This window comes from Monomorium pharaonis, chromosome 1 (genome assembly GCF_013373865.1).
Source record: "Monomorium pharaonis isolate MP-MQ-018 chromosome 1, ASM1337386v2, whole genome shotgun sequence".
NCBI classification, from domain to species: Eukaryota; Metazoa; Arthropoda; class Insecta; order Hymenoptera; family Formicidae; genus Monomorium; species Monomorium pharaonis.
The window spans coordinates 21,723,796-21,751,099 of record NC_050467.1 but is presented as its reverse complement, the minus strand read 5'-3'; the positions used below and the strand labels follow the sequence as shown (position 1 = coordinate 21,751,099).

Genomic DNA, 27,304 nt, shown 5'->3' with positions numbered 1-27,304 from the left:
TATTGCACTTGGATTATGAGTAATCAATTTCTTACAACTAAAGGTTTACTACGTTTATTGTAGACGAAGCACTGTATTCATGAATGTTTCTGTTTGTACCCACGATCCGGAAATTTGTGAACACCTATTTTATTTCATTGCTACGCCATTCCTATCTTTTTACTGCGCATTTTTATGTTATATCCATGTGTAAGCTGCCAGAACGAAGCTTGAGAGTATCCGATTCATACGATTCAAGTGCATACAATTGTGATTAATTAAAACCGTTTGAAATAATTCTATTCGTGATTAATCCGGTGTAAGTTTTAACCGCAATAAATATCGAATATCTTTTTTTTTCAACAAGCGAGCGTATAAATGGGATTGAAATAGTAACGGTTTTAACTATTTATATTTATATACATATATATATTTTTTTTAAAAGGGGTGAAGAAATAATATATCCGTGGTACTCAATTCCTTTTTATTGAAAGGATAAACGTTCGCGGTAACAACATATTGGAATATTAAATTTTACAAAAGGTACAAAACAAATTTTAAAAGATATTTGTAATGTTTGTGTCTTAGTTTTAATTGAAAATAGGAAAATATATTAAATTAAAGATTTAATTTTTATTTTATTTAGACATTATGTTCAATTTTTTAAACTAATTCCCACTCTCTCTCTCTCTCTCTCTCTCTCTCTCTCTCTCTTTTCTAGATATAATCTTTTACTATATAATTATATACTGTATCACATTATATTAATTCTATTCTGCATTTAATGTTGTATCAAAATAATAAAATAAAATTATATTGCGAACGAATCCGTAAGAGAAATTACTATTTATGGTATTAAAAAATATAAATTGACGGAAATAAATTTTATTTTGAATTGTCTGTCTTAAAGACAATACATTTTGTCTTATCGTAACGCATAACCCAGGTTTACGAAATATTTTATTACCCAAAATAACAGGATCGACCCAGACTCTCTCGCCACAATCCGTTCTATTTCATCTCGCAGGATCGATAACGATCGCGTGCCATCTCGTTGGTCCATTTGTCTTATCCAACTTTCATACACACGGTAGTATCCGCTCAGTTTTTATATATTATAAGCCATTCTCTCACGCTACTGGTGATTATTTATGGCTGATCGGATATCTACGTTCCAAGTGGGAGTATCTTTATCAAATGTTTATCGATCGACCCACTGCCGTTTAAACTGTTTCCTCGATACAAATATGCTTTCGTTCTCACACAGACACAGTTGTTCACAGATATGTGTTTCCCAAGGGATAATATGAACGCGGTTTTCACGAAGTCGTTAAAAAAGAACTCAATATCATTCCTATGTGAGAATTACTTCTTCTATGAAAGATGAGTGATATGTGGAACGTATATAATGTAATAATACCATGAAAATATGCGTATTATTTGAAATTAATTAGAAATTTGGCTTATATTTAAAATAAACGATTTAAATTTATGGCAAGTAATGGCATTTATATGACAGTTTTACGATATTATAATAAGAATTCTTTCATGTTTATTTAAAAATGAGGGATATAAAAAAATAATTAGATAATTACAAAAGTATATAAATCTTTTTGTAATAAAGAAATTTAAATGCAATATGTTTCTTTATAAAATTACATCTTTTTAAATTAACTAGTTTTTGTAAAACTAAAAAGATTTTATTATTATTGTTTGATACTCTCAAAAAAAATATTATATATGGTTTTAAAACTGTTTTATATTGACGCATACAAAAACATCTTTATGCACATTTATATGATTTTATAAAAATGCATGATAATTTAAAATATTAAGGAAGTCTAAAAAAAGAGAGAACTTTTATAGTTAAAAAGAGCAGGTAAAATTTACAACGTTAATAAAGGGCAATTACAATCAATGCTCATTTAGACGACACCTTATAATCTGGCATTATGTCCGTTGCTGATAGTTATTAGAATTAAGTACGTGTTCGGAATTCCGCTCTCTTTAAACTGTCTCGCAGTTCAGGTTGCCATTACTCAGTCGCGCTGTGAAAGCGGAAACAACGCCGTAATTCACTTAATTCGGCGAGCCGGAGGAAAATTCATTTGCTGCTGGAACCGATAATGGACTGGTATGGTTGATTATAAAAATCCACCATGCAAGTTAGGAAAATCAAGTTTAATTATTAATTTAATGGTCAAATTATATTACGGTAAATAAAATAATTTAATGTTTAAGTTCTGTATTGTTTTAATTTATTAAGTTCTGTAATGTTTAAATTCTGTATTAAACGAATAGTCTGTTTGTGAACAAGATTATAATTTGCTTGTTCTTTTACGTAAATAAAAATTATCTTTAATTTTTTGAGATACTTAATTAATGCAGCAATATTTACATGTCAATTATACGTTTTATATCTAATTCGATATATAATTTATCTTTGTTCTTTATGTTATAGAATAAATATCTTAATTCTAGTTACTTATTGACGTTGCTATATAAATAATTAAAATCCTTTATCTTAACAATTATACTATTTGATAATATTAAAATAAATATATTGTAAAAAATTAAATAACAAACTATTTTATCTTTAATAAAATACTCCAGTAATAAACATTTTGACGATGTTAATACCAATTTGGACAAAGGATTTATTTTGTTCGGCGCTTGTTTCTTCTCATATACTTCTGAATGAGACTTCTTTTTTTAGTGACATTCGATCTTTCCTGCTCTGTCTTATTTCCATAGTCTGTTTGACTTTTCTTATCCAATTTTAGCAAACTCCCGAGCGTTTGCCTCTTTTCTATGTGATCCATTTCCATATTTCGCAGAAACGTCGACGTTGGACCATTTTGCCTGCGTTATTCGCGTGACCGTATAAAGTTTTAAAAGTTCCGAATCGCTTTTATCTATATTCATATTTCCACATGCACATGTCGTGATTTTTAATCAATTTCAAATTCAATTCGTATGTACCTCATCGTTTGCAGGATTCACACTTCTATTCAATATATGTCCTACAAACGTTATGCATATTCTCCACTTTTCAATGCAAATAAAAAATCTAGACATTCGTGCTTTTGTAATTGATTGGTGTGTGTGTGTGTGTGTGTGTGTGTGTGTGTGTGTGTGTGTGAAAATTAAACTAATAAAGAAGTATTTAAAATTTTTTTTTACAATTTTATCTGTCATGTTATATATAGTTGAGTGTAGTATTGTTCAGAATGATGGTACTTCAATATAAGCATGTAATGGTTTTATATCTTTTTATATTATATGTATTTGCACTAATGTAGTTGTTATTAATACACTGCAATAAAATAAAAATTAAATAAAAATTTAAATTATATTTTATTGTTATAATAATCAAAATGTTGAGAAAAAAATGTAATAGTATCTTGAATAATTTCTGGAGGTAAAATAAACTAAATTATAAACTTAATTAAATAAGTTGCACAAAGTATCTCACGTGTATCATATTTAGGATATGGACTTCTCTTAGAAATCATCATGTTGTCTCACAATATACGCATCGCGAAACAGAAATTATCATCTATGGATCGAGGGTAAGCGTCATGGCGAATCAAACGGTTGATTACTATGAGGATATTTACCAATGGAACCATACGGTATCGGCGGACGGAGAAAATTCGGAGACGGAATATTATCTGCCTAATTGGACCGATCTTATTCTAGCAGGATTATTTACGATGCTGATTATTGTTACAATAGTAAGCAAGCATACTATTTGGATACTGAAATTTCTAGTATTTTAACGTCAGCAGTATATTCTACATCAGAATATCTGCTTTAATGCGCTAGACGCATGAATATCTTATTATGCAAAAGCTTTTTAAGTGGCTTTAATAATTTGTATTTTAAAATATAAGGAACAGTTAACTTTTACAAATTTAAAAGTATTTCTTGTAATACATTATCTGAGAGTAATTTCGATGTGTTTTTAATTTTATGTGTTTGTCTATGTTTGCATGTATTTTCGATCGTAACCTCTTCCTCGTATTATTACAGGTCGGCAATACTCTAGTGATCGCTGCTGTAATTACCACGAGGAGATTACGGTCTGTGACTAATTGTTTTGTATCTAGCTTGGCTGCTGCAGATTTACTGGTCGGTCTAGCGGTGATGCCACCGGCTGTGCTGTTACAGGTACGCATGTGTTTGTCGGGAGATAAAATGCAATAAACGAGCGCGAAATGTTCGATTCATCTTCTCGTACTAAGCTTTCATATAAAACGTTGCAACAGGCGTAAAACGTAACAATCTTATTTAATTATTATAATTGATATGTATTACGAAGAAAAATAAAGAAAAATAAATTGAAGATAACGATATTCAGAGTTTAATTATATTGTCGGTATTTAATAATCCTGAAGATAGACGCGTGTAAGCTATAACTTCTGATCAATATTATCGTTATATGAGATAGAAATGTTCTTTCTTAGCTCAAACTGCAAATTGCATTTTTGCACGCCTTATCATATGGGATATTCATTGAAGCTTACAGGAGGGACTTGGGAGTTGGGCGAAATACTGTGCGATTTCTGGGTCTCTCTCGACATTCTACTTTGCACGGCCAGCATTCTCTCGTTATGCGCCATATCCATAGACAGGTAAATTCGATCATACGCATTTCCAAATCTCATCACGTAGATAATGGAATTACCGGAAAACCATTTCCCCAACCGTTCAATCTTTTGTAGACTGATAGATTATTCTATTATTTTAAAAGAGATTTCTCGTGAGACGTAAATTCTTTAACCCATTACCTGTTGTGGCTGCCGCCATTGTACGTCAATGTCCCAAAAATAAAACATAAAATTCAGAGATTTGAAAAATCTACCTGAATGCGTACAGTGATAATATCTACTTATATTTGTACAAGATATTGTATTTAAAATTATTGTATATATTTGCCTTTTAAATTTACCATTTGTATTTATTCAGATAAAATTCTTGAATTTGCGTCTCAAAAATAGAACGTTGGCGAGTTAATGTCCAGCTTTTACAAATTTCTGATAAAAAATAGCGGCAATTATGGAGCAGATAGATTTTCCAATTAAAGAAAGTTCATTTAAGTAACAGTATTCAATCATGTCGATTTTACTACGATTCAACATTGATCAGTGAAAGCAATTCTATCTCATGTCTTGTATGTACATCCTTTTGTCTCTGTACATAGACATAATATTTAGAAATATTAATCTTTTTACATTTTATTATTCCTATATTATTACCTATATATATAAGAAAAAATATTAAAAGATTTCTAATTTAATAGAATTCTCTGGAAGGAATTATCTAAGTAATATAAATGCGTCAAATTACTATTCAAATTATTTTTTATAATTTTTTAAATTTAAATTTGATTTATATGCAAAAAAATATCAAAAAATGTAGTTTGAATTGTTTTAGATATTTATTACTATGATGTTTAACTTAATTACTATGATGGTTAACTATGACCTTTCCCTACAGTTGAAACATCTTTTATAGTCAGATGTTTTTTAGATTTTATTTTTAAATTTAACGTACGGTGAAAAGCTGTTTAATAATTACATTAACTATGAACGGATTACGGAAAGAATTAAAGTTATTACAGTAATATGCTCCAGTATTTATTGTGTTTTAAAAGTACAGTTTTGATACATTTGTTAACTTGATATAATTTAACTTTTGAGGTAAAAGTACACCGAAAAGCCTAAGATTTATTCAACATATCTTAATTCTTCCATTTTTGCGACATTGCGCGGGGCATTCGGTATCCTGCATTATACGACGATTCTACATATACAGAAGTAAAATCGAGCGGAATTTATCGCGTCATTGTCGTTATTCTTCGTTTAAGGTATCTGGCCGTAACTCAGCCCCTGATCTACAGCCGTCGACGCAGAAGCAAACGACTAGCCGGGTTGATGATCGTTGCGGTATGGGTAATGGCTGGCGCAATAACGAGTCCGCCTTTACTGGGTTGTTTCCCACGTGCGACAAATCGTGACATCAAAAAATGCTCCTACAATATGGATTCTTCCTATGTGATATTCTCGGCGATGGGCAGCTTTTTTCTACCGATGCTGGTAATGCTGTATGTGTACGGTAGAATATCGTGCGTCATAGCAAGTAGACACAGAAATCTGGAGAAGACCAATGAAAGGGAGAACGTCCGATCACGCCGTAAAATCACGGTGAGAATTGTTTGATTTAATTTTGCCAAACACATAATTATCTTTAATGTGGAATCAGTGATGTCGTTTTTCTTGTTAATTTGCTTTTATTATTTATTTTGCTATACAATTTGATATTATAGAATTTGCAACAAATGCAATTGTATCCAATAACGTGCTCGTTATTAAAATATTTTCTACTTGAACAAATTTATCAAAGCATTTCAGATTTTAATGTTATACAAAATCTCGATATTATTACGTTTGTTTATGTTCTTTTTCGTACGCTTTGTAATCTCTCTTATAATGTTATTTATTTAAATGATTATTGATGTCAAATAATAATAGAAATAAAGTTTTATTCATTATTTATAATTAATATTACATGGAGTTTTCCTATGTTAACAACGGCCTATACATTAATCTTCCTAATATTAAGCTTTGTTTATTCGCTTGGTGGATGATATTGTAAGCTAATTCTGACGGGCCAATATTAATGACGTGTTGTTGAAATTCTACTCGATCAATATTCTGATTTGCGATTATATCTCATTAATAATAAAAACTAATTATAAAAGTTTGTAAAAATGCGTATAAATTCTGTAGATTGTAATAAATAACTGAAAATCACATTTTTTCTTTTCTTTAAAAAGATTCTAAAATACTTTTTTGTTCAACAAAAATACTTCCCTACAATATTTATTTCACAGACAGAACAAGGCATCTTTTCATTTCTATAATTAAAAATGACATTCCAGTGTACATATAGCGATGAAATGAAAAACTCGAGCACAAGTAATCAGGAAAATTATTTGTAACCATTGTTACAAATAATTTTTCTGATTACTTGTGCTCATTAGCAGTTAATGCAAATATGATAACAATTTATTCCAAGTTCAAAATGAGCACGCATTTCCAATTGAACAAGAAAAATAAAAACGTATGTTGTTTTTAATGTAAACTATCGTGATTTCAATAGCACCATCGATCAAAGATAATGAAACGTTTTCAAAGTTCCACTGAAAAGGAGATTAGCGAAACCGACAGCTCTCTCACAAGCAAGAATGGCACAGGCATTAAAATCATGATAGGAAATCCACGGATTCTCTATAATCTACATTATCCGAGTTTAATGATAATCGATTATCAATCATTTTAGACAATACATCTTATCAGCTTTATTAGATTTAATTTGAGTAATTGCAAAAACATCGTGATTTACATAAAAAAGAGGAAAGTAGAGGAAATTACGCAAATAATTTTCTTTTTATCGTCTATAAATGATAAAATTTAATAGTGAAAATTAATAATTAAGGATATGCGATTTTATATTTATAATAAATATATATAATCTTTTAGAGGATTTTTTAACGTCTATGCACTGATCTATAATGGTAACATTGTTTTATATTGTGAAACTAAATAAAAGTAGTTTAAAAATTGATGCTTTTGTTTACAAATAAAACACAAATAAATATTAACCAATTTATTACGCTGGAAAAATAAAAAAAGTTTAAAAGAGTAAAAAAAACAAACAATTGCGATTTGTAAAGAAAAATATTCTCACTAATGCTTTTTTTACTTTAAGAATATTGAAAACCACGAAAAATTACAAAGTTTTAAAATTAAATTAGATAACTTTTTTTGCATCATCTGATGATGAGTTTCAAACTGTTATACTATCAGAGCTTGACAAGGCTTGATTCAATAAAGGCTCAGAAGTATATTTAATTGGTTCACTGGTAATGCCGCACATATGCGCACTATGAATATTTCAGATTCGACTTGTTCCAGCGACTCAAAAACTCCTTACAAGTAAACTTTCATATAAAGTACATAATTATTAGTTTTCCTCAGTTTTGGCACAAAACGTTAATTTCGGCCTACCAATGAATCGGTTAACAAATTCATTATATATTTATTTATTATAATGTATATATATATATATATATATATATATATATATATATACTTATATATTATATATCTTTATGTATTATATTATCAATGTACGAAATGTAGGAAATAATTTTCTTGCAGATTGATCGCGGCAAAAGTATCAAGGCGCAACGTACGGATTGCGCAGAGAGCAGTATGATGGGTGACAGACCATCCGAGGATACCGAGCTAACAAATATGTGCAAAAAGTTGGGTACAATTCGAGGTAATCAGCAAAGCTGCATCAACAGGGTCGCCAGAGAAACGAAAACTGCGGGCACCCTGGCAGTAGTTGTAGGTGGGTTCGTTGCATGCTGGCTGCCGTTTTTCATTCTGTATCTGGTAACACCCTTCGTGCCCGTACAGCCGCCGGATGTTCTCATGCCAGCCTTGACATGGCTAGGTAGTCTCTCTTTTACATACGATGTTCCCAAATATATGATATTCCTATGTACGTTTTTTTAATTATTATTAATGGATTAACGATTAATATATTTCGATAAGTCGTGTAGTGAATATCTATATCTAGAATATATTTTCTTTAATAACTTTAAAAATTAATATCTTGACAAGTATTTTAAATTAATGTTATTTTAATTAAGATTAAAGATTTGTTATTGATAAAAAATAAAAAAACAAACAAATATTAAAATGTGATGAAATTATTTATAATATACCAATTGTTTTTAATTCATTTCGTTATAATATCTTTTAAATTGTAACCACATAATATTATTAAATTATTTGATAAAATATTGAGAAGAAATGTTTTATATGTTTAGGATGGATTAATTCGGCCATCAACCCGTTCATTTACGCTTTTTATTCAGCAGACTTCAGACTCGCTTTTTGGCGACTAACATGTAGGAAATGTTCGAAGAGCAGACTTAACTTAGATGGCACCAATCGGAAATTACCCGCCTCGGTTAACTGGAAGAAAGATACATCGAGGACGTGAAGTTCTCCGCACACAGTTTCGAACTTATTCAATTATGTGGCGTCCGGTATTAGAATGACTGTGGTTGAAGTTTATTCGCAATTGCAGTCTATTAATGAAGAATGACATGTGTGAGAACTATGTTCCTAATATGAGTTTATAACCAATTAATAGTTCTTATTCGCGGTTTTATGTAATCGATCTACAGTAGAGCTTGGTGCGTAATAATACACTGAAAAAAAGTTGTTAATTGGATAAAAATTTTCAACTTAATAATTTTTCAATTTAAGTATTTGTGTACTTTAGTAAAATATATTAATATTCAAATTAAAGTTCAAGTATTTTATGTATTTAAATTAAATGCATAAATACTTGAATTAAAAAAAATTTAATCAAGCTAAAAATTTAGTCAAATTAACAACATTTTTGTGTGAATTTTTACTATTTCTAGCTCATGCGAACTGCGCATAGCAATTTTGTCGATTTTTTAAGAAACACTTTTTACATGAAGTCAAAATATAAAGTTTTATAAATTGAATTGGCAATTTAATAATGTTGATGTTCAAGAACATCTATAAGATGCTTTCTGAAAAACTGTAAAGAATTTATTACGAAAAATAATATCTCTGCCAGGATACGAATTTGATTCTCCATTCGTTTTCGCTATATATCCTTTATAGTTTTTCACACAAAAATTATAATTAGATTCTACTATTTATCGCAAACCGATAGAGAGTTTTATTTTTAGATTTAATATTTTCATCGATTTAATTTCAATTATTAGAAATAATTCATTATGCATATTCGCATAATACTTTCGGACACGCATCTACTTTTAATATTAGTATAAACAGTCATTATTTCTTTGTTGAACATAATAAATAAATATTTATAATTTTATTATATTAGTTTTGCAATTATGTTTAGTTAAATTAAATTCTAAATATTTTTTACAATTTTTTATAATCTCTTAAAATAAATTTGACATTGGAAGAAAGATAAATATATTACAATAATGTATATTTTTATGAGTTTTTTGCAAGTGTATGATGCAGTTTGTCAATGCACATGTCTTGATTTTTTTTAGCGCTGTTTTTATTTAATGTGGTAAATATTATAATAAATTATACTTTAACAAAAATTATGTGTGTAAAAATTAGCTAAAATGGTTAAATAATTAGCAAATACTGTGATATATATATTTTATATTTATTGCACCTAATCAATCTAGCTGAGAGAAGCAGAATTTTCAAATTCTACACGTGACAGTCAAAATTCTAGCAGATACAAAAATTGGAGATACATTTTGGTTGTGATATCAAGAAATCTGTCTATATCAGCAAAAAATTTTTTGGGTATTGGAAAGTGACGTCAAGAGCTGTTTGTAACAAAAAGTTGGTGCTATTTAAATTATTTACAAATTATTTTATTTAGCAAAAATGAATCTAGAAAAAGAATATTTGTGTATTATTATAATGTATGATTTTTATATATTATAATTTGATCATTATAATAATCAAAAAAGCATTTGCGATATATTAAAAAAATTTTTAGAGTTTCTATATTATTTTTTATAGCATTATTTTTGTTTTTTTTTTTTAAATTCATATATTGTAACATGCAAATGTTTCTTTTTTTAAAGCTTACCTTTGTTGATAGAAAATAGCACTGCGAATAACTCAAATCAATTTTTTTTTATGGCAACTTTTTGATTTTTTTTATTAATATATAATTTGTCGTCATATTGACTAGTGTTAACAAATTATAACCAAAATAACAATTTTTTTACAAAGCCAAGTTTTTGTATTTATGTAATATTTTAGTATTATGTGCAATAAATTGAGTATTTATATTTATATAAAGTAAACTTGAGTGAAGAAATAAACTCGAAGCATGTAGCAAATTCTTATGATAACTATATAACAGAAATTAAATATAGAAAATTTATGAGTAGTTTATGAATAAAATTATTACATAATTAGTACTTAATCTTGTAGGAAAAACAATGTACGTACGACTGACACTTAATCTGTGATCAATATTGAAGTCTTAGGCCCGTTTCTACCAACGTAGATTAACTTTAATCTCGGTTTAATTTACTTGTTATCTCATTTTAGTTCCAAAAATTACAACGAGATAAAAAGTAAGTTAATCCGAGATTAAAGTTAATCTACGTTGGTAGAGAATGAGCCTTATTCGTTATCGCATTTTTGATATTTCTATACGAATAAACGATTAATAAACGAAGAATAAACGATTAAAGATATCTTTGCTTAATCATGTTATTGCATACCTTCTTTTTTTACTTCTCTTTAAACATTAAGCAAATAATGTCAATATAAAACTTTATGCACACACTTTACATCTCGTACTTTATGTCTTCGAGAAAAACATGCTACATGCATCGAATGCTTTATACTAATAATTTAATATTGTTACTATGTGATATATATATATATATATATATATATATATCATTCTAATATATTGATTTACTTATATTTATTTACAGTTAGCATTAAACAGTAGCAAAATGTAATACACACTTAGTCATACGGATTTATAAATGTGAATGTGTAGAATAAAAATTTATAAATAAATTTTTAAAAATATCTAATTATATTTTAAGAACATTAGAAAAAATTATAAATCTAAAAATTATAAACCTATACATAATAAATACTATATTTAAATAGATATTATTTAATTGAGATGGTAGGTGCTGCACTGCATAAGTTTCATACATATTATATAACTTCATCAATTTGTTGAAGACTATGTAGATATTGTATGTAATAGACTTTGCTAAAAAAAAATAGAAAATCGGTATAATGTCTGTTTTTAATCTGTTATATATGTATATATAATTTATCAATGTAACTATTTTACTAAAATTTTGTTACACATACGTATATACATTGATGTTCTAACATATGTATATATATATATATATATATATATATATATAAGATCTGATTTTTATATATATATATAAAGCTTTAGATATTACTGTTAAATATATATTACTGATTCTAGTCAATAAACCATTTTACTTTGTATAAATTAGAAATCCATAAATATATAAATGAGTTAAAATCAAGAAATTATGCGTTTATTATTTATTATAATATGTTAACATGTAAGTTTTTTTCTCCATGATATGTCAATACTAAGATGTAAATTATATTAATCATAAATAATATAGAAAATATATGTAATATATATAGCTTTTTTGTTTATTTATATAATATTTATTATTTTTAATTTTTTATTATAAAACAAATAAAAAATACATACATATAATTTATTACAAATATATGTAAAAATTCATTTTTTTTATTTTAAAATTTTCTTTTTTAATCCAATATTTTTAAATAAGAAATGCACTGTTTACAAGAGAAAATACATGTTAACATATTTAATGCATACTTTTATGATGGAAATATTTTGCTGTACAAGTAACGTGAAAAAAAAAAATTATATGAGTGATGAAAAATACAATCTGTGCAAGACATGTTCAATTATTCTCTCTCTCTCTCTCACTCATATATATAGTTTATACTCAAAACAAAAATACGAAATTATGCTATCAAAACTTAATTATATGATTATTGTTCTTAAATTCTATAGTTATAAAATAAAAATAAAAGTCGTGATGAAAAAGAATACATATGTCAATGTAATTTTTTCAAATTGTAAGTATTTCTTTAAAAATTTTAACACTATCGTAACTTATTTATTTTACAAGAATTTTAGAAATTTAGATTTTAATGAAACTTGGCACAAATGTATCTAGTGATAATGTATTATCAAATTGTCGTCAAATTAACTCAAACTTTGATATAAAAAACTACAACATCTATGTATTCTTTTATTGTTTGAACTTTTAGTAATAGGAAATATAAAATTTGAGTGTTTTTTTATATTTACTTATGGCTAAATACAACAAATTAAAATACAATTAAAATATAATTTTATATTTGCTGTTCTTTTATTGTTAATAAATCAGGAAATTAAAAATAAAATATAAGAAAATACATGTCCATTTTTAATATACAATGTAAATCATATTTTGTATTATTAAATTTACATTAATAATTATACGGATAATATTCAATTTATGTTATTCAGCTGTATTTATTGAGTCTGTCCTTATACTTTTGCTTCTCATTTTGCTTTTGTTTCTTCAGTCAGGGTTTCTACTGCTTCTTCAGTTTTATTTTGTTCATGTTGTTCATGTTGTTCATTATGTGCTAACACCTTTTTCATAGTGCATGCGTATATAGAAAAGCATTTCTCACATATCTCATTAATATTTCTGTCTATATAAATAAAAATTCAAAACATGTGATTAAAAAATGTTATACTATATAACTATATTTTATACGGATATTTTATTTTAATAGCATATATATGTATAATTTTAAAATTAACATTTTAAATGCACATATAAAAAACATTCTAAATTTTTTGTAATACCTTATTTCTTAGTAGTATAGTAATTTTTATATATTTGTAATAATTATTTTTTAATAATAACTTACTTTCTTTCGTGCATTTACGCACAAAGTTGCGTCCTATACGTTCAGGATCATCAGCTATTATGTCATTTAACCATGTATCAAATTCGTCTTCTTTAATGTTTGTCCCTTCTACCTAATATAATTAAAAAAAAATTATAAATAATAAAAAATAGTAAAATATAAAAGATTAATGTAGAATATCTCTTAAATATTTTTTAATAATTTGTTTTAATAATTTTACTCAATTTAAAAGCTATATATATATATATATATATATATATAAAATATAAATATATATATATATATAAAATATAAATATATATATATATATAATATAAATGTAAACGTATTTATTATAAATTAAATAGCACATATTTTTATTAACAACATATACTAATATCAATTTCTGTTAAACGAATATATAGTGTTTTAATTCTATTAACAATTATTGTATTATAAAATTATTTAGTATTTAATTATTTAATATTTTTTTTTATTATGAGAAAGATAAATTAATTTTGCATTGTTGGACATTATATATAAAATATATAAAGCTTATTTATAAACCCTTACTAAATTCTGTTTTTTCAAAACACATGCAAAAAGGCAGCCAATCTTTCTCGTTCTTTCTGCATTTGCGGATTCGGTATATATGTTATTCTTTATTTCTTCCGGTTTATACCAATCATCTAAAAATTAAAATTGATTAATGCAAAGAAAAAAAGTGTTTTTATAAGAATGTTAGCTTAAAAAAAAACGCAAATTAAATTGTGAAATTGTAAGACAGCCAAATACCTATTAGTTTATTGAATTTGGTTTGATTCAGGATATAAATTAGATAAGACAAAATTACTTTAATATTAATTTAATTTTAAATTAAGTAAAGAAATTTAGATAGAAAAAATATGTAACATATATATAATTATAACATACCATTAACGAAACCAGTTTCATTCCTGCAAATTGCTATATCATCTTCGGGATTTTCGTGCGCATTTCTTAAAGTTTGTTTTAATTTCATTGAGTTAGACGACTGAAACTTAGCAAAAAATTATATTCTTATTTTATAAATTGTATATAACTTTTAAAAAAATGTATATTGCATATATTATTTTAAATAATTTTCTTGTAATTTGTTCAGGAAGTACTTACAACAAGCATCAAAATACCAACGCAAAGCACTAAGCCTTTCATTTTGTACAATTTATATCTTCACTGCAAATAGAGAATTTATTTCAAATTGGCTACTTCAAATCATGGCTACATCATTTATATACACTCTTATTCCAAGATATAAAATGCATAGGTTAAAGAAATAAGATCATGGATTATTCAAACATTAGTTATGTAACATTAATAAATAAAGATAAATTCATTATAATGATAACCTATCAACATAGATTAACAAGGAAATAAATAAAGTAAACATTAAAATAAGATAAATAATAATATTAAAGTAATAATAGTTATAATTTAATAATTATTAAATAGCAAAAAACAAAATTTTTAAGATTTTTATAACAAAATCTTGTTTAATCTTTTATTAATATAAGTTAATTTAAGTTAAATTTAAAAAAATTTTGTTATTCAACATTTAATTAAATTATATTTAATTGTTTATAGAATAATCTAACAAAAATAAAAGTGCAAACGTAGAACAAATGCCGTTATTTTTTCAATATAATTTTCTATACAGCTTATTATTCTATTTAAATATTTATCAGTTTTATAAACGCACAACAAAATTTTCCAGTATTACGTAATTCTTACTTTTATTTTCATTATCAACAAATATGAACATAAATTAAAATTGTGAGGTCAGACATCATATAACATGTAAACATTGGAATATGATAAGTTATTAATGCTTAGATTTACAATTGCAGATAAAAATTGTTGGCATAAAACATGTGTGTATTTCCATCGTGTTTATTTTCTCATACAAAAGTCTCTTAACATATCTGTGCATATGCCATGTTTATATGTTTTATTATTTATTTATTTTTAGTTATTTTTAGTATTATAATAAATTTACAAAAAATATTTGTGTTTCTATACATATGCTAATAACATGCTCTACATGCTAATAATAAGTTTATATCTATTTCTTTACTGTGAATAATGTGTCAACTTTAAGAAAATTGAAATAAATGAAAATATTTTATTTATACTAAAAATGCATTATTAATTTGAAATTTTTTCTTAAATTTTTTCTTAAAATATAATTTTATATATAATAAACAATTCCTAAAAAAACTTTATGTAAACAATAATCCACTTCTTTGAACAAGATTTTTTATTAAAAATTTAAAAATATAACAAGAATAAGCAATATTAATGTTGCGCTTTTATTTATTCTTACATAAAATAGATATATGTGTTATGATTAAAAATTTGATTGAGCACATTAACAATTGTGAGAATTATATAAACTTTAACACTAACTTTATACATAATTATAACACCAAAACACCAAACAAAGCAATAAATTAAATGGAATTGTAAGAAACTGTATAATCTAGAAAAAGAAATCAAGTGTAAAGTATTTAAAAATGTAAGAGAAAAAAACAAAGACAGAAATCAAGTATCTATATTTTTTATTTTTTATTTCCCCTTTGTTTTTTATTGCTTATTTTCTTTATTACTTTATTATTTATTTTTATTATACGTATAAAGTTGCTGTTAATTTTATTTATTACAAACTAACGACAGTTTCTTTATATATTAATATTAATTCCTTATTTACTATAATTAATTTCTTATTTACTACGTGAGGCATGTTTTAATACTCTAGCATGTATGTACATTTTATACCGACAGAAAATATTTGTATATTTTATAAAATTTGCATATATCTTATAAGATTCTAAGACTCAAAATCAAAATTACTTGCCTTAGAAGACTTTAAATAATTATCAGAATTGTTTAAGTATTGACTGTTAGTCAATTGCTTCAAATTTCGTAATATTATCTTTTAATGTCAAAAGAATATAAAAACACCATAGAAAAACATTATTTTGTCTTTAAGCATTTATTAATGCTAGTCATATTGCAAATTAACAGATTTGCTTTAGTTTGTATGATGTTTATTGTTTAAAATTTTGTTAACTTGAGATATTCTGGTTGCATGACAAGATCTCTGATTATATTAAACAATTATGATAATATATTACAATTAAAACGTGATTAAAGTACTAGTAGTTTTCTATATTTTTACCCGATGTTTGTGATGCTTAATCAAATATATTACATATACGTAAATATGCAAAGATATATACATTTTGTACATATAAAATGTGTACATAGAAAAAAGAATATGTAGACAGAAAAAAATATAAATATTTAATTATAAAAAGCACATATTTTTGCTGAAAAATAATTTACTTCTTCGGCGTGAAATGTATCAGTATTTCTTCGATAGGTCGTAAAATGATAGAGGAGATATATTTGACGGTATCAATTGTTTTTACGCTTTTTACTCTATATTTTCTGAGGATAGTAGTCAATATGATTTTCTGTTCTTGTATAGCAAATTTCTGGCCTACACAGTTTCTTGGTCCAGCGCTGAATGGAACATAGGCGTACGGATTTCTATCTTTTGAGTTTTCTGGAAGAAAGCGATCTGGATCGAACTTCAACGGATCCGGCCAAATCTCCGGATTGCGATGTGTCAACCAAATTGGTATTGTAACATCGGTGTCTTTCGGAATTGTGTACTTATCTAAAATAAATAAAAAAATTAATTATATATATTTGCCTTAAAATAATGACTATCTTTATGTTAACATGTATATATATTTTTTAAATTAAATTTTAACGTAAAATTACAATGTTATCAATCATTATAATAACTTAAGTCATTAATATGTTAAGTTATACATATATATTGTTAGAAAAACTGTATTTGTTTAGTTTTTAATAAATTTCCAGTTTATATAAATAATAAATAATGAAAATATTGTCTTTAAATACAAAACCTAAAAAATAAATTTGAAATTATTTTTCATATTATTATATTAAATTTTACAAATAAATTTGCTTACAAATAAATGTGGACGTTTATAAACTGATTTTCTTAATTTTTTTTTTGATTGTCAAATAAAGATATGCCCTACCTAATTTTATTTCTTCTACTAGTTTCCTCGTGTTTACAGATGCACTGGGAAATATTCGAAGCGTTTCCTTTATAACTCTATCAAGATACTTTAATTTCGATAGATCTTTTACATTGACTGTCTCCGAATTTCCAAAAACCTCTTCGAGTTCGTCGTGAACTTTTTCTTGCTGTTCAAGATTATTGCCCAAGAGAAAAAGTACCCAAATCATCGCATATGAAGTTGTATCGTGTCCCTATTATTATTTACTTTATTTTACATGTTACATGTATAAATGCATTATTAATTTAAATGATAATAAAAAGAAAATTTTATATTAAAAAAATTAGAAAATTTTAATTGTAGTTCTAAACATTTTACCGCAAACATAAACGTGTCGACTTGCGATCTCAACTCATCATCGGTCAAAGGAGTATCGGTTTTCTCATTCTGATCTAATAGTAGATCTAGGAACGCTTTTCTCTTCTTCTTACCTAATACAGCAACTTTTATTAAATAAGGAAAAAGAAGCTATAACATATATTGCATAATTATAATTTACAGTACCTATGTTCATATCATCATCCTCATTTTTTACTTCTGTATGGTCACTTTCCAATTGTCGCTCAGTCTTTTTTTTGTTTATTATCTGAAATTTATTTATTATAAATATCTAAATTCTTTAAACAAAATAATGTGAAAAGTTTGATGAAACTTTGACAATGCTTAAAATCTCTTTTTTTTTACCTCTGTCGCAAACTTATGCAATATGTCAATTCTTGATTTCATCTTCTTTCCTACAGGTAATGAAAAGTACAACCAGTCAATCCAATACCATGGTGTAAAGAATCGATCAAACATTAAGTCAGATACTCTGAAAGTATTAAAGTACAATTAGCGTTTAAGTTACTAATTTGTATGCAAAATAAAGTGTTTCATAAAAATGTTTCACAAAAATATAATTATGAATGTTGCTTTATTAATGATACAAAAAGTTTAGAGACTAACTCTAGTAATGCTGATGTATATTTGGTTTCGACTTCTTGAGCATGTATATCCACACCCATGGCCGTTTCTGTAAGATAACAATTTATATTGTTGATAATCTGTTTTCCACGTTGCTTATCACTAAATTTAAACTAAATACTTATTACTTGTATGAACAACACTAGTTCGACAAATTCTGTTCTTTTAATAAAATAGGAAAATCTTGCTAAATAAAAATTTGGTCATAAAAACACAAATTTACTGCTAAAGCACAATAATCTATTAAAGGTATTTTATTGCTTTGTTATAATAAAAATGTTTGCTATTAATTATAGCAAAATAATTTTTAAATTTGATAAAATTAATATTAAATATAATGTTTAAGACTAATGATAAATTATCACAAATTAATGAAAGAGAGGTCAATAAGCCACTGCTTAATCTTATCGTTTTATGAAATCCTAACTACAAACCATATACAACTGCAATAAAGAATGTACGTGTTTAACAATTTCAAAATGATATAGTTAAATAGATGTAATCTGTGTTTTCTTTGTTCGTATAATATTGAAAATGATCTGATAACATATCAAAACGTCTATTTGTTATACATTTAGAAACAATATAATTTTTACACTAAGATTCTATAGTGGCTTAGTGGTCTTCCTTTCGTTAATTTATGAAAATTAATATTAGTAAATTTAAATAAATATCTTTTTTACATCTTTCTTATTTTTGATAAAATTACTAATAAAATGACTAATAAAATTAGTTGCTGTATACTATATTATATATATAATGGATTCTACTAATAAAACTTTTTACAGAAAATATTGTAATTATACATTACACAAAAAATATATTTTACCACAGATAATATCAAGAGCAACATTAGTTAAAAGAGGGCAAACATCAATAGGTTTCTCTGGATTTTTTTCTCTTTTTTTTTCGATACATTTTAGAAGGATCTCTGCCTTTTCAAACTGAACCACAGCAAATTGATCTAATATAGTAAAATGGAATGTTGGCCCGATGAGTTTTCTATCGTGAAACCATTGTTGACCTAAAATAACAAAAATGTATCATTTTAAATGTGATATATTTATGTTAAAAAATATTGTAAAAATAAAAAACTACAAAATTAAATAAAGTATATAATTTTGTTATGGTCTAAATTTTTAGTCATAGAGATATTTTGTTTTTTTTGTACATTAATAAATTAACAAGTAAAATAAACCAATGTTAAAAAAACAATTTTTTAATAACCAAACGGCATGTTAATAATTTAGTAAATATAAAATCATATAAATATTTAAATAAACTACTCAGTTTAAAATGTAATGTTTTCTAGGTTATATTAAAATTTAAATACTTATATATACTTATATTAGAATGTAAAATAAGTTTTTTTGAACTAAATACATTTGTGAGTAATTACACATATTAAAATGTAACAAATAAGCTTTGCTGTAGTAAAATTTTATATTAATAAGAAATATGTATAATATATGTGATATAATTTTATCATGCGTTTACCTGTAGATGTTATAAGTCCATTGCCCAACCAAGGTTTTAACAGTTCATAATCGTCTCCTTTTGTAATATTCACGGTGCTGTGTAAAATATGCTGCAAATGTTGAAAAGTGATAAAATAATATTCGATATTATATTTTAAAAAGTATATATAACATATTTATTCTATTAATATAATGAATTTTATACTCTAGCAACAAACATTGAAAGATTTTTTTATGATTATTACTTCTGTTTATCAATTAATATTACTGAATCTGTAAATTGTTTTGTTATAATAATAAATTTTTATTTAACAGTGAGATTTTCAAGAAGTTAATTTCTTGTTGCATGTACAATTGTATGTCATATGAGGCATACCAGTTCTCTTACAGTTTTTGTATACTTTATAATTAATTTATATAATATATGTAATATAATGTACATATATATATTATACATATCACTTATCTGTATATGTATGTTTTTGACACTTATCTGTATATGTAAATAACATAAGTATATAAATATTTTTTTATTTTTTTTTGTTTACCTCTAATTTTAAAATTCATATATTTGACTCACCTAACATGTACGTAAAATTTTAATATATAAATTAGAATTTAACTCTTTAAAAGATACTGTTTAAAAAAAAAATTATTTCTGTTTAATTAAAATGTCACATTTTTGTAATACATTTTGTAATTTAAATTGATGTTAAAGCTATGTTATGATTTAATTACGTGTCTTTCGCTAAAGCTTGAGACTTGAGATTTAGGATTCGACGCCTATTATCACTTTCACAATTAGAAACCAAAAAAACTCCTACATAAAACAACGTAAACATGCCATATTTATTTTCTTTAGTTTGACAACCATAATGTATACATTATTTCAAGTTTTTAAAATTTTTATTTTAATTTGCGGTTATTTAGTATTGCTTTAAATAAGAATATATATATTAATGCGTCGAGTGAAAACATACAGCTTTAACGGATAATGTACACGAGTACGCCGCGTGTTCATCTCAGTTTAGTTTTAAAACGAACCCAACTTAGCATGAATTTGGGAGACTTTGGAAAATCCTGTCATCTCCGCTTTGTACATCTGACCGGGTATGATCCTGCTCGAGAATTTCGCGCTATACACTTTAGTAAAGAATGTCGACTCGCTATGAACCTTCGTCCGATATATTTTGAATTCAGCTTTAATAAATTTCAAAATAGTTGCACGAGAATTCATTAGCTTTTATTAATTGTCCGCACCACCATTCGCGCTCGTCTTCAGCATAATTAATCAGAGGCCATTGCCTCAATTCGCGTCGCTCGCGGATCTACAACACCTGGGATTTTACACACAAAAGAAGAATAAACAACGGCCTTAAAATTTTAAATAATTAAATTCAATAAAATATATTTAACAGAAAAATTTGTGTAACAAAGTTTTAAATTGGTTTTAGTAAAATAAACTATTGTGCACCAGGAAAGTTTCAATTTTTTAAAATAAATGTATACAATAAAATTTTTAGCATTTTTAGATTAATTTCATTTAAAAATAAATTTATGAATGTTTGAGCGTACTTTATAAATACTCGAGAAATTTTCATACTCTTATTATAAAAAGATAGTATTTAATTACGACTCCACGAAAATTACTGCGTATATTTATAATAGAGGAAGGTCATCTGAGAAAATGAGTCGTAAATCGGCATAACAGGTAGTACATATATGTTACATTTTCCGTTTCTTCTTCTTTTATACTTATCTGCATAACCTGTTATTTTTTCTATTTATAAATTAGTGTGTATAACAATCTGTTGATTTCTAGATTTTTTATTTCGATAAAACATGTACAGAAAAAAGTAATATAGCCAATAATATATGTAATTGCGGGCTGCCAACTACATAAAATACTCAATACAATAATATTTGCTATTAATGCAAGTACAATGTTGATACTGCAATAGCATATATTATTGTATTGAGTATATCTGTAATTGGCAGCCCGCAACTGCATATCTTATTGGATATATTACTTTTTTTTTAGTGTGAATTTTGTTTTATAAACATGTTATAAAAAATATAAAAAAATGTATAAATAAAAGTTTTTAAGTTATTATGAGCAATTAAACTTATTTAATTTAATAATATACTTATTGTTGTTTAAATTACGCAATTTGCTAAATATACGTATAAATGTAAGAATATTATTTTTGCTTTCAAAAAATTTGGTTTAGTTACTTTTAAAAATAAATTATAGATATATAAATTATAGGGGTTTTTGATTCTTTAATTGTCTAAATAGATCATATTTCTATTAGTATTAATAAAGTGCAATGTTTTTTTATTGAAAAATTAAAGTGCGTTGTTTTAAAAAATGATATTAGCAAAATTTTTCTAATTATTGCAGGCAAAATAGAAAATAATATTTTGTGTAAAAAATTTGATTTTAGGTTTAGATACCTCTAAATATTCTGGTTTATACATCCAAACCATAGGCGTGATTCCAAACCATTGTACAAATATTCCTTCTTTACGTGTCTTTTCCATACATGATAACATCCATTTTGTGCGTTCTAACAATTAAGTTTATAAATTTTTATATTAGTTTAACTATTATATTAAATCTGAATAAACTTTTTGTTTTAAGTCATGTGCGAATGGCACTTGTACAAAAAAATAATGATAAACCTTATGTATAAAGTTTTTTACCATATGCTGATAATTTTATTAACTGGAAAGTTGAAGCAATAATAGAAGATCCTTCATCAATTTGGGGAAAGTTTTTAAATTTTTGACGAGTAACATATTGTTCATATACTATCGACAGAATTGCAAAAATCACAATAATGCAAAGAGTGCATAGTATCAAAGAGCTAAAGTCCATTCTATCTGTAAATACTTTAATTAAATTACTAAATAAAAATAAATACATTATTAGATTTAATAAAAAAATTTCGATAATAGCGCACAAGAAAAATATATGACAATGTTTTCAGCACTATTATATCTTTAATACTGATTTGAAGTGTTTTTCAACGATGCTTTTAATTGCGTTTAATTTTCAGTATACTAATTTTGTCCTTATTTATTATAAAGAGTTTAATTTTTATTTATTGTAGAAATTATTACATGAAATTTTGTATTCTGATACGAGTTATAAATCATCTAATGATGATTTACGCGAGTTTATTAATGTCAATTTTTATTCAATTTAATAATTAATGTTTTAATAGTACTGAAAAAGTATGAGCTTTTTTGATACTTACGTATGTTACGTTAGAATTGTCAATATTTCTAATGCACTTCGATATCTTATCAACACCTTTGACACACAACTTTTACCTTCTCATATTTACAATCCAAATGGAATGACACTGCAAAGACAATATCTTTTATATATACCTCTTCTTCACTTCGTGCACACAATCGCACTATGATGAAACTCTTATTGAATAATGGCTCATATATAGAGAGTGCGTTCGGGAAGACGCTATTAGTGATATCAGCATCAGTCTATCCTTATTCTACTTTTAATGAGTAATGAAGATAGACTAATGCAGATAGCGTTAATAGCGTCTTCCCGAACGTATCCATAGTCGGCGATTACATGACGCAAATCTCACTTCAAGAGCGTATCTAAAATAAAATACTTCGCATGAAGTTTTATGTTCTGAGACGATTTAGTAGTTATATTTTGATTAAAGGTTAATTGAAACTTATCATTTCAAGTATTCAAAAGACAAACAGAATAATTACTTATGTAAAAACCGATTTGAGATACGGGATATTATAATAGTTAAACTGCATTTTAAACTTGTTTGAAAATAATCCTTTGTCAAATTAAATTAGACATTTCAATGGCTGTGAGATATATATCACAATTGAACAGATTAATATGTTAAAAGGTAAGTATCTTTAACTAAAAAAGTGCTTAATAATGACAAATATATGGGTTTTAATTTTATTATTCAAACTTACATTTATTATTTTTAAAATCAAATAACATTTTAGTAAGAAATAATCAAAAGGATATTAAATTAATGTCGACGTGATGTTTTTTCGATGAAAGAGACATTGATTCAATATTACTTTGATGTTGTTTTGACGATGAGTCATCTCTCACTGGAATAATACTAGATAGTTTTTTAAGCACATGTACTTCGCATATTTCTGATATTGTAATACCTATTTTTTAACTGACTTGTTATATAATAAATAATGCATTAAATTACGTTTTTTTATAGTGTAAATCGTAATAATAACAAGTTACTTTCTAAAAATAATCATTCTAATTCTGATGTTGTTATATTGTTATTACGGTTTAAATTGAAAATTTAATTTTACTTCCTTATATCATTTATTTGGTATATACAATTACGGTATAATAGTAAAATAAAGTTCTTTTTAATTTTTCAAAATTATAACAATTTTTAAAAATCTTACTCTTAATTGTATTAATGTAACAATTTAAGATATTGATTGTAGAAAAATAAAAATATTATTAGTCTTCTACTCACAAGTCAATCATTAAATTATTGTCAGTACATTAAATTATTATCAAAATTTAAAGTTCTTATAAATAATTAAAAAATAATTTTTTAGCTATGTTATTACTGCAATAAATAAAAAATAAAACAAAACACTACGTATTTTACACATATATAAACATCGTAATAATAACAATATAATTTTATTTGAACTTTTGTAGTAATAATATTAAAATAAATATTTAATAAATGACAAGAATTCAATGTTTATGAAGCTATAAGCGCCAAAGCAAACGTAGCTTAAGAAGGCATATACGTTTGAAGTACTCATAAAAAAAGCATTTTTTATAAATTTTTTTTCAAGCCAAAAACAAACTATAAATAAGATTTTTTTTTATAATAAAGTACATCTTTTGTAGTTCTCATACAAATTTTATTACAATAATTTTGTTAAAAATCCCCCCCCCCTTTCTCTTCATCTATTGTTGTGTAATCGACTATGCATAATTCAGCGGTGACACAATGATTTCTTCTTCACTGTTCGATACCAAAATACAAAAACCAAATGGCATCTTAAAAAATAGTAAATTTCCTCGTTGTTGTCATATCTGATTTTTTAAATCGGATTCAAATTTTAAATTAAAATGGTGGACCTTTAAAGTTAAAGTGCCGACTTTTGGAAAAAAATTTTATTTATGTTTGTAAAAAGAAATAGAAAGAATTTGAATTATATAATTTCTGATGTCTTAAATTTAAATTTTTTTCTATGATAATAAATTAATAACTTTATTTATATTAACAACGTAGTATTATGACAAATCAAACAGATGTCCATAAAGTTAATTGAAGTTAAAGATCAATTGATAAAAAATTATCCTTAGAGTTTGCAATACTGGAAACTCGATTAGCATTTTTGATTTAAAGAAAACTTACTGTAACTATATATATGTTACATATAATTTAAAAAATATTTAAAACAATTTGCAGACAACAAGACACTTCACTCACCACGTTTTCATATTAGTACTTAAGTTTATAATTTTTTACTTCTAATTTAGGGTTTCGGAAATAAGACTTTAGCTTTAAGTAAATTAAAATAAATTAATTTGTAAATGTTTAATCTATGTTTGATCATTTATCTAACATTTCTATAAATTTCTTGATAAAATATTATTTTATTTATTCCTAAAAAAATTAATATAAACAATAATTAAATGCATTTCTTTGTAAATGACATTTATTATAATAAATTGAAAAATAAAAAGAATAAGCAATATTATTTTTGTGTTTTTATTTACTCTTACAAAATACACATACTGTACATAATTAAAAATTCGAATGTAATTTAACGCATTAACATTGCATAAATTATATAAAATTTATACACATTTGTAATAATAAAAGATATACAACTAACAGCAATAAAAGTTAAACATTATTGAAAGAGAAACTACGAGGCATTACGACTTGATAAACTAAAACCATTTTTTGTTTACTACATCGTGATGCCGCATATTTTATGTTCATGCACATATATTTCATATAGGGCAGAAGATTTATATATGTTACAAGATTCCAAGAATTAAAATGTAAGTTGCTTAACTTAAAAACTGTTCTGATAGATTAAAATCCTCTATAGGCCAGATACCAAATCATATTAAACAATAATAATGTATTATTATTGTTTAATATGATCTGGTATCTGGCCTATAGGGAAATAATGTATTATTGTTACAGGCGGACATAAATCCGAAAAATACTACATTATTTTGGGTACTTCAAAAGACTTTATTTATTACAATGGCAAATGTTACACAGAAACATTAGCCCTTGCAATCGGGCTTGAACTTTGTTGTTTATCAGCATTGTCAAGCTCACGACAGCTGACAACGCTCTTCCCAAAAATCAATATATCAATCGGTCAGCTCGCGCTGACCGATTTAACGGGCGCAACATTATTATAGAAGTGTGATTGTACCAATAGTCCTAGGCAGCACAATATCCAAAATCGGGACATAACACAACGTCTTATGGCTTAAAGACGTCTTTTAAACATTTTTTGTTAATATTGAAACATCTTTTTAAAAAATTGAAAAACATTTTAGAAACATTTTATATCTCGATTTTGAATATTGTGTTGCTTCGAAAATTCCGATGTCTTCGTTCGAATTTTGTGTTTAAGGAAATATATCACATATATGTTAATATGTGCAAAAATATATGTATATATATATATATATATATATATATATATATATATATATATATATATATATGTAAAATGCATATATTTTTTCACATATTAATATATATGTAATATATTTCCTTAAACACAAAATTTGAACACAAACGAAATTTCCGAAATAGCAAAATATTACACACACACACACACACACACACACACACACACACACACACACACACACACACACACACACACACACACACACACACACACACACACACACACACACACACACACACACACACACACACACACACACACACACACACACACACATGTATATATATATAAAATTATATATATAAAATATATGCAATTTGTATAATTTTTTCACTAATTTTTTACATGTACATATTGTATATATATATATATATATATATATACAATATGTACATGTAAAAAATTAGTGAAA

At 25.4% G+C, this 27,304-nt stretch overlaps 3 protein-coding genes across 13 annotated transcripts in view; 1 reads left to right on the top strand and 2 right to left on the bottom strand.

Annotated features, from left to right (window-relative positions):
• The window catches only part of LOC105830987 (tyramine receptor 1), a 44,989-nt gene extending 35,000 nt beyond the window's left edge, over positions 1–9,989 (top strand). For 3 of the 6 annotated variants that reach the window (XM_036285558.1, XM_028189383.2, XM_028189382.2), the window contains exons 3-8: positions 3,470–3,716; positions 4,015–4,152; positions 4,504–4,616; positions 5,852–6,188; positions 8,208–8,508; positions 8,888–9,989. In XM_036285558.1, coding sequence (XP_036141451.1) covers positions 3,561–3,716; positions 4,015–4,152; positions 4,504–4,616; positions 5,852–6,188; positions 8,208–8,508; positions 8,888–9,063 — 1,221 coding nt within the window. In that variant the 5' untranslated portion in view covers positions 3,470–3,560 and the 3' untranslated portion in view covers positions 9,064–9,989. Of the gene's footprint in view, positions 1–1,687; positions 3,717–4,014; positions 4,153–4,503; positions 4,617–5,851; positions 6,189–8,207; positions 8,663–8,887 lie in introns of those variants that run through there. The other 3 variants (XM_036285564.1, XM_036285560.1, XM_036285563.1) reach the window with 3 other exon arrangements.
• A 3,086-nt stretch (positions 9,990–13,075) lies between these two features.
• Positions 13,076–14,863, bottom strand: LOC105830146. The gene is made up of 5 exons (XM_012669319.3): positions 14,718–14,863; positions 14,499–14,604; positions 14,139–14,254; positions 13,587–13,698; positions 13,076–13,364 (listed from the first exon to the last, which is right to left on the bottom strand). The coding sequence occupies exons 1-5, from the start codon at positions 14,757–14,759 to the stop codon at positions 13,210–13,212; spliced, it is 531 nt and encodes a 176-aa protein (XP_012524773.1). The 5' UTR covers positions 14,760–14,863; the 3' UTR covers positions 13,076–13,209.
• A 2,021-nt stretch (positions 14,864–16,884) lies between these two features.
• Positions 16,885–23,687, bottom strand: LOC105838258 (cytochrome P450 4C1). 6 transcript variants are annotated; one of them, XM_036295440.1, is made up of 11 exons: positions 23,503–23,686; positions 22,870–23,045; positions 22,621–22,733; positions 20,183–20,273; positions 19,515–19,709; positions 18,668–18,734; positions 18,407–18,533; positions 18,227–18,308; positions 18,041–18,153; positions 17,681–17,915; positions 16,885–17,286 (listed from the first exon to the last, which is right to left on the bottom strand). In XM_036295440.1, the coding sequence occupies exons 1-11, from the start codon at positions 23,508–23,510 to the stop codon at positions 16,946–16,948; spliced, it is 1,548 nt and encodes a 515-aa protein (XP_036151333.1). In that variant the 5' UTR covers positions 23,511–23,686; the 3' UTR covers positions 16,885–16,945. The 6 variants fall into 6 exon arrangements, with proteins under 6 accessions (XP_036151333.1, XP_036151337.1, XP_036151335.1 ...); XM_036295442.1 differs by having other exon boundaries at positions 16,946–17,286; positions 23,427–23,686; XM_036295443.1 differs by having other exon boundaries at positions 16,946–17,286; positions 22,870–23,049.
• Positions 23,688–27,304: the final 3,617 nt, after the last annotated feature.

Excerpts from the sequence above, each read along its gene's own strand:
- LOC105830146 (XM_012669319.3), bottom strand. The coding sequence starts at position 14,759 with ATGAAAGGCTTAGTGCTTTGCGTTGGTATTTTGATGCTTGTT. Across the intron at positions 14,605-14,717 it reads TTGGTATTTTGATGCTTGTT|TTTCAGTCGTCTAACTCAAT; the intron begins GTAAGTACTTCC and ends TTTTTTGCTAAG. Across the intron at positions 14,255-14,498 it reads TGAAACTGGTTTCGTTAATG|ATGATTGGTATAAACCGGAA; the intron begins GTATGTTATAAT and ends TTTAATTTTTAG.
- LOC105838258 (XM_036295440.1), bottom strand. Across the intron at positions 20,274-22,620 it reads ATAAACCAGAATATTTAGAG|CATATTTTACACAGCACCGT; the intron begins GTATCTAAACCT and ends CAACATTTGCAG. Across the intron at positions 17,916-18,040 it reads TCGACACGTTTATGTTTGCG|GGACACGATACAACTTCATA; the intron begins GTAAAATGTTTA and ends AAATAATAATAG.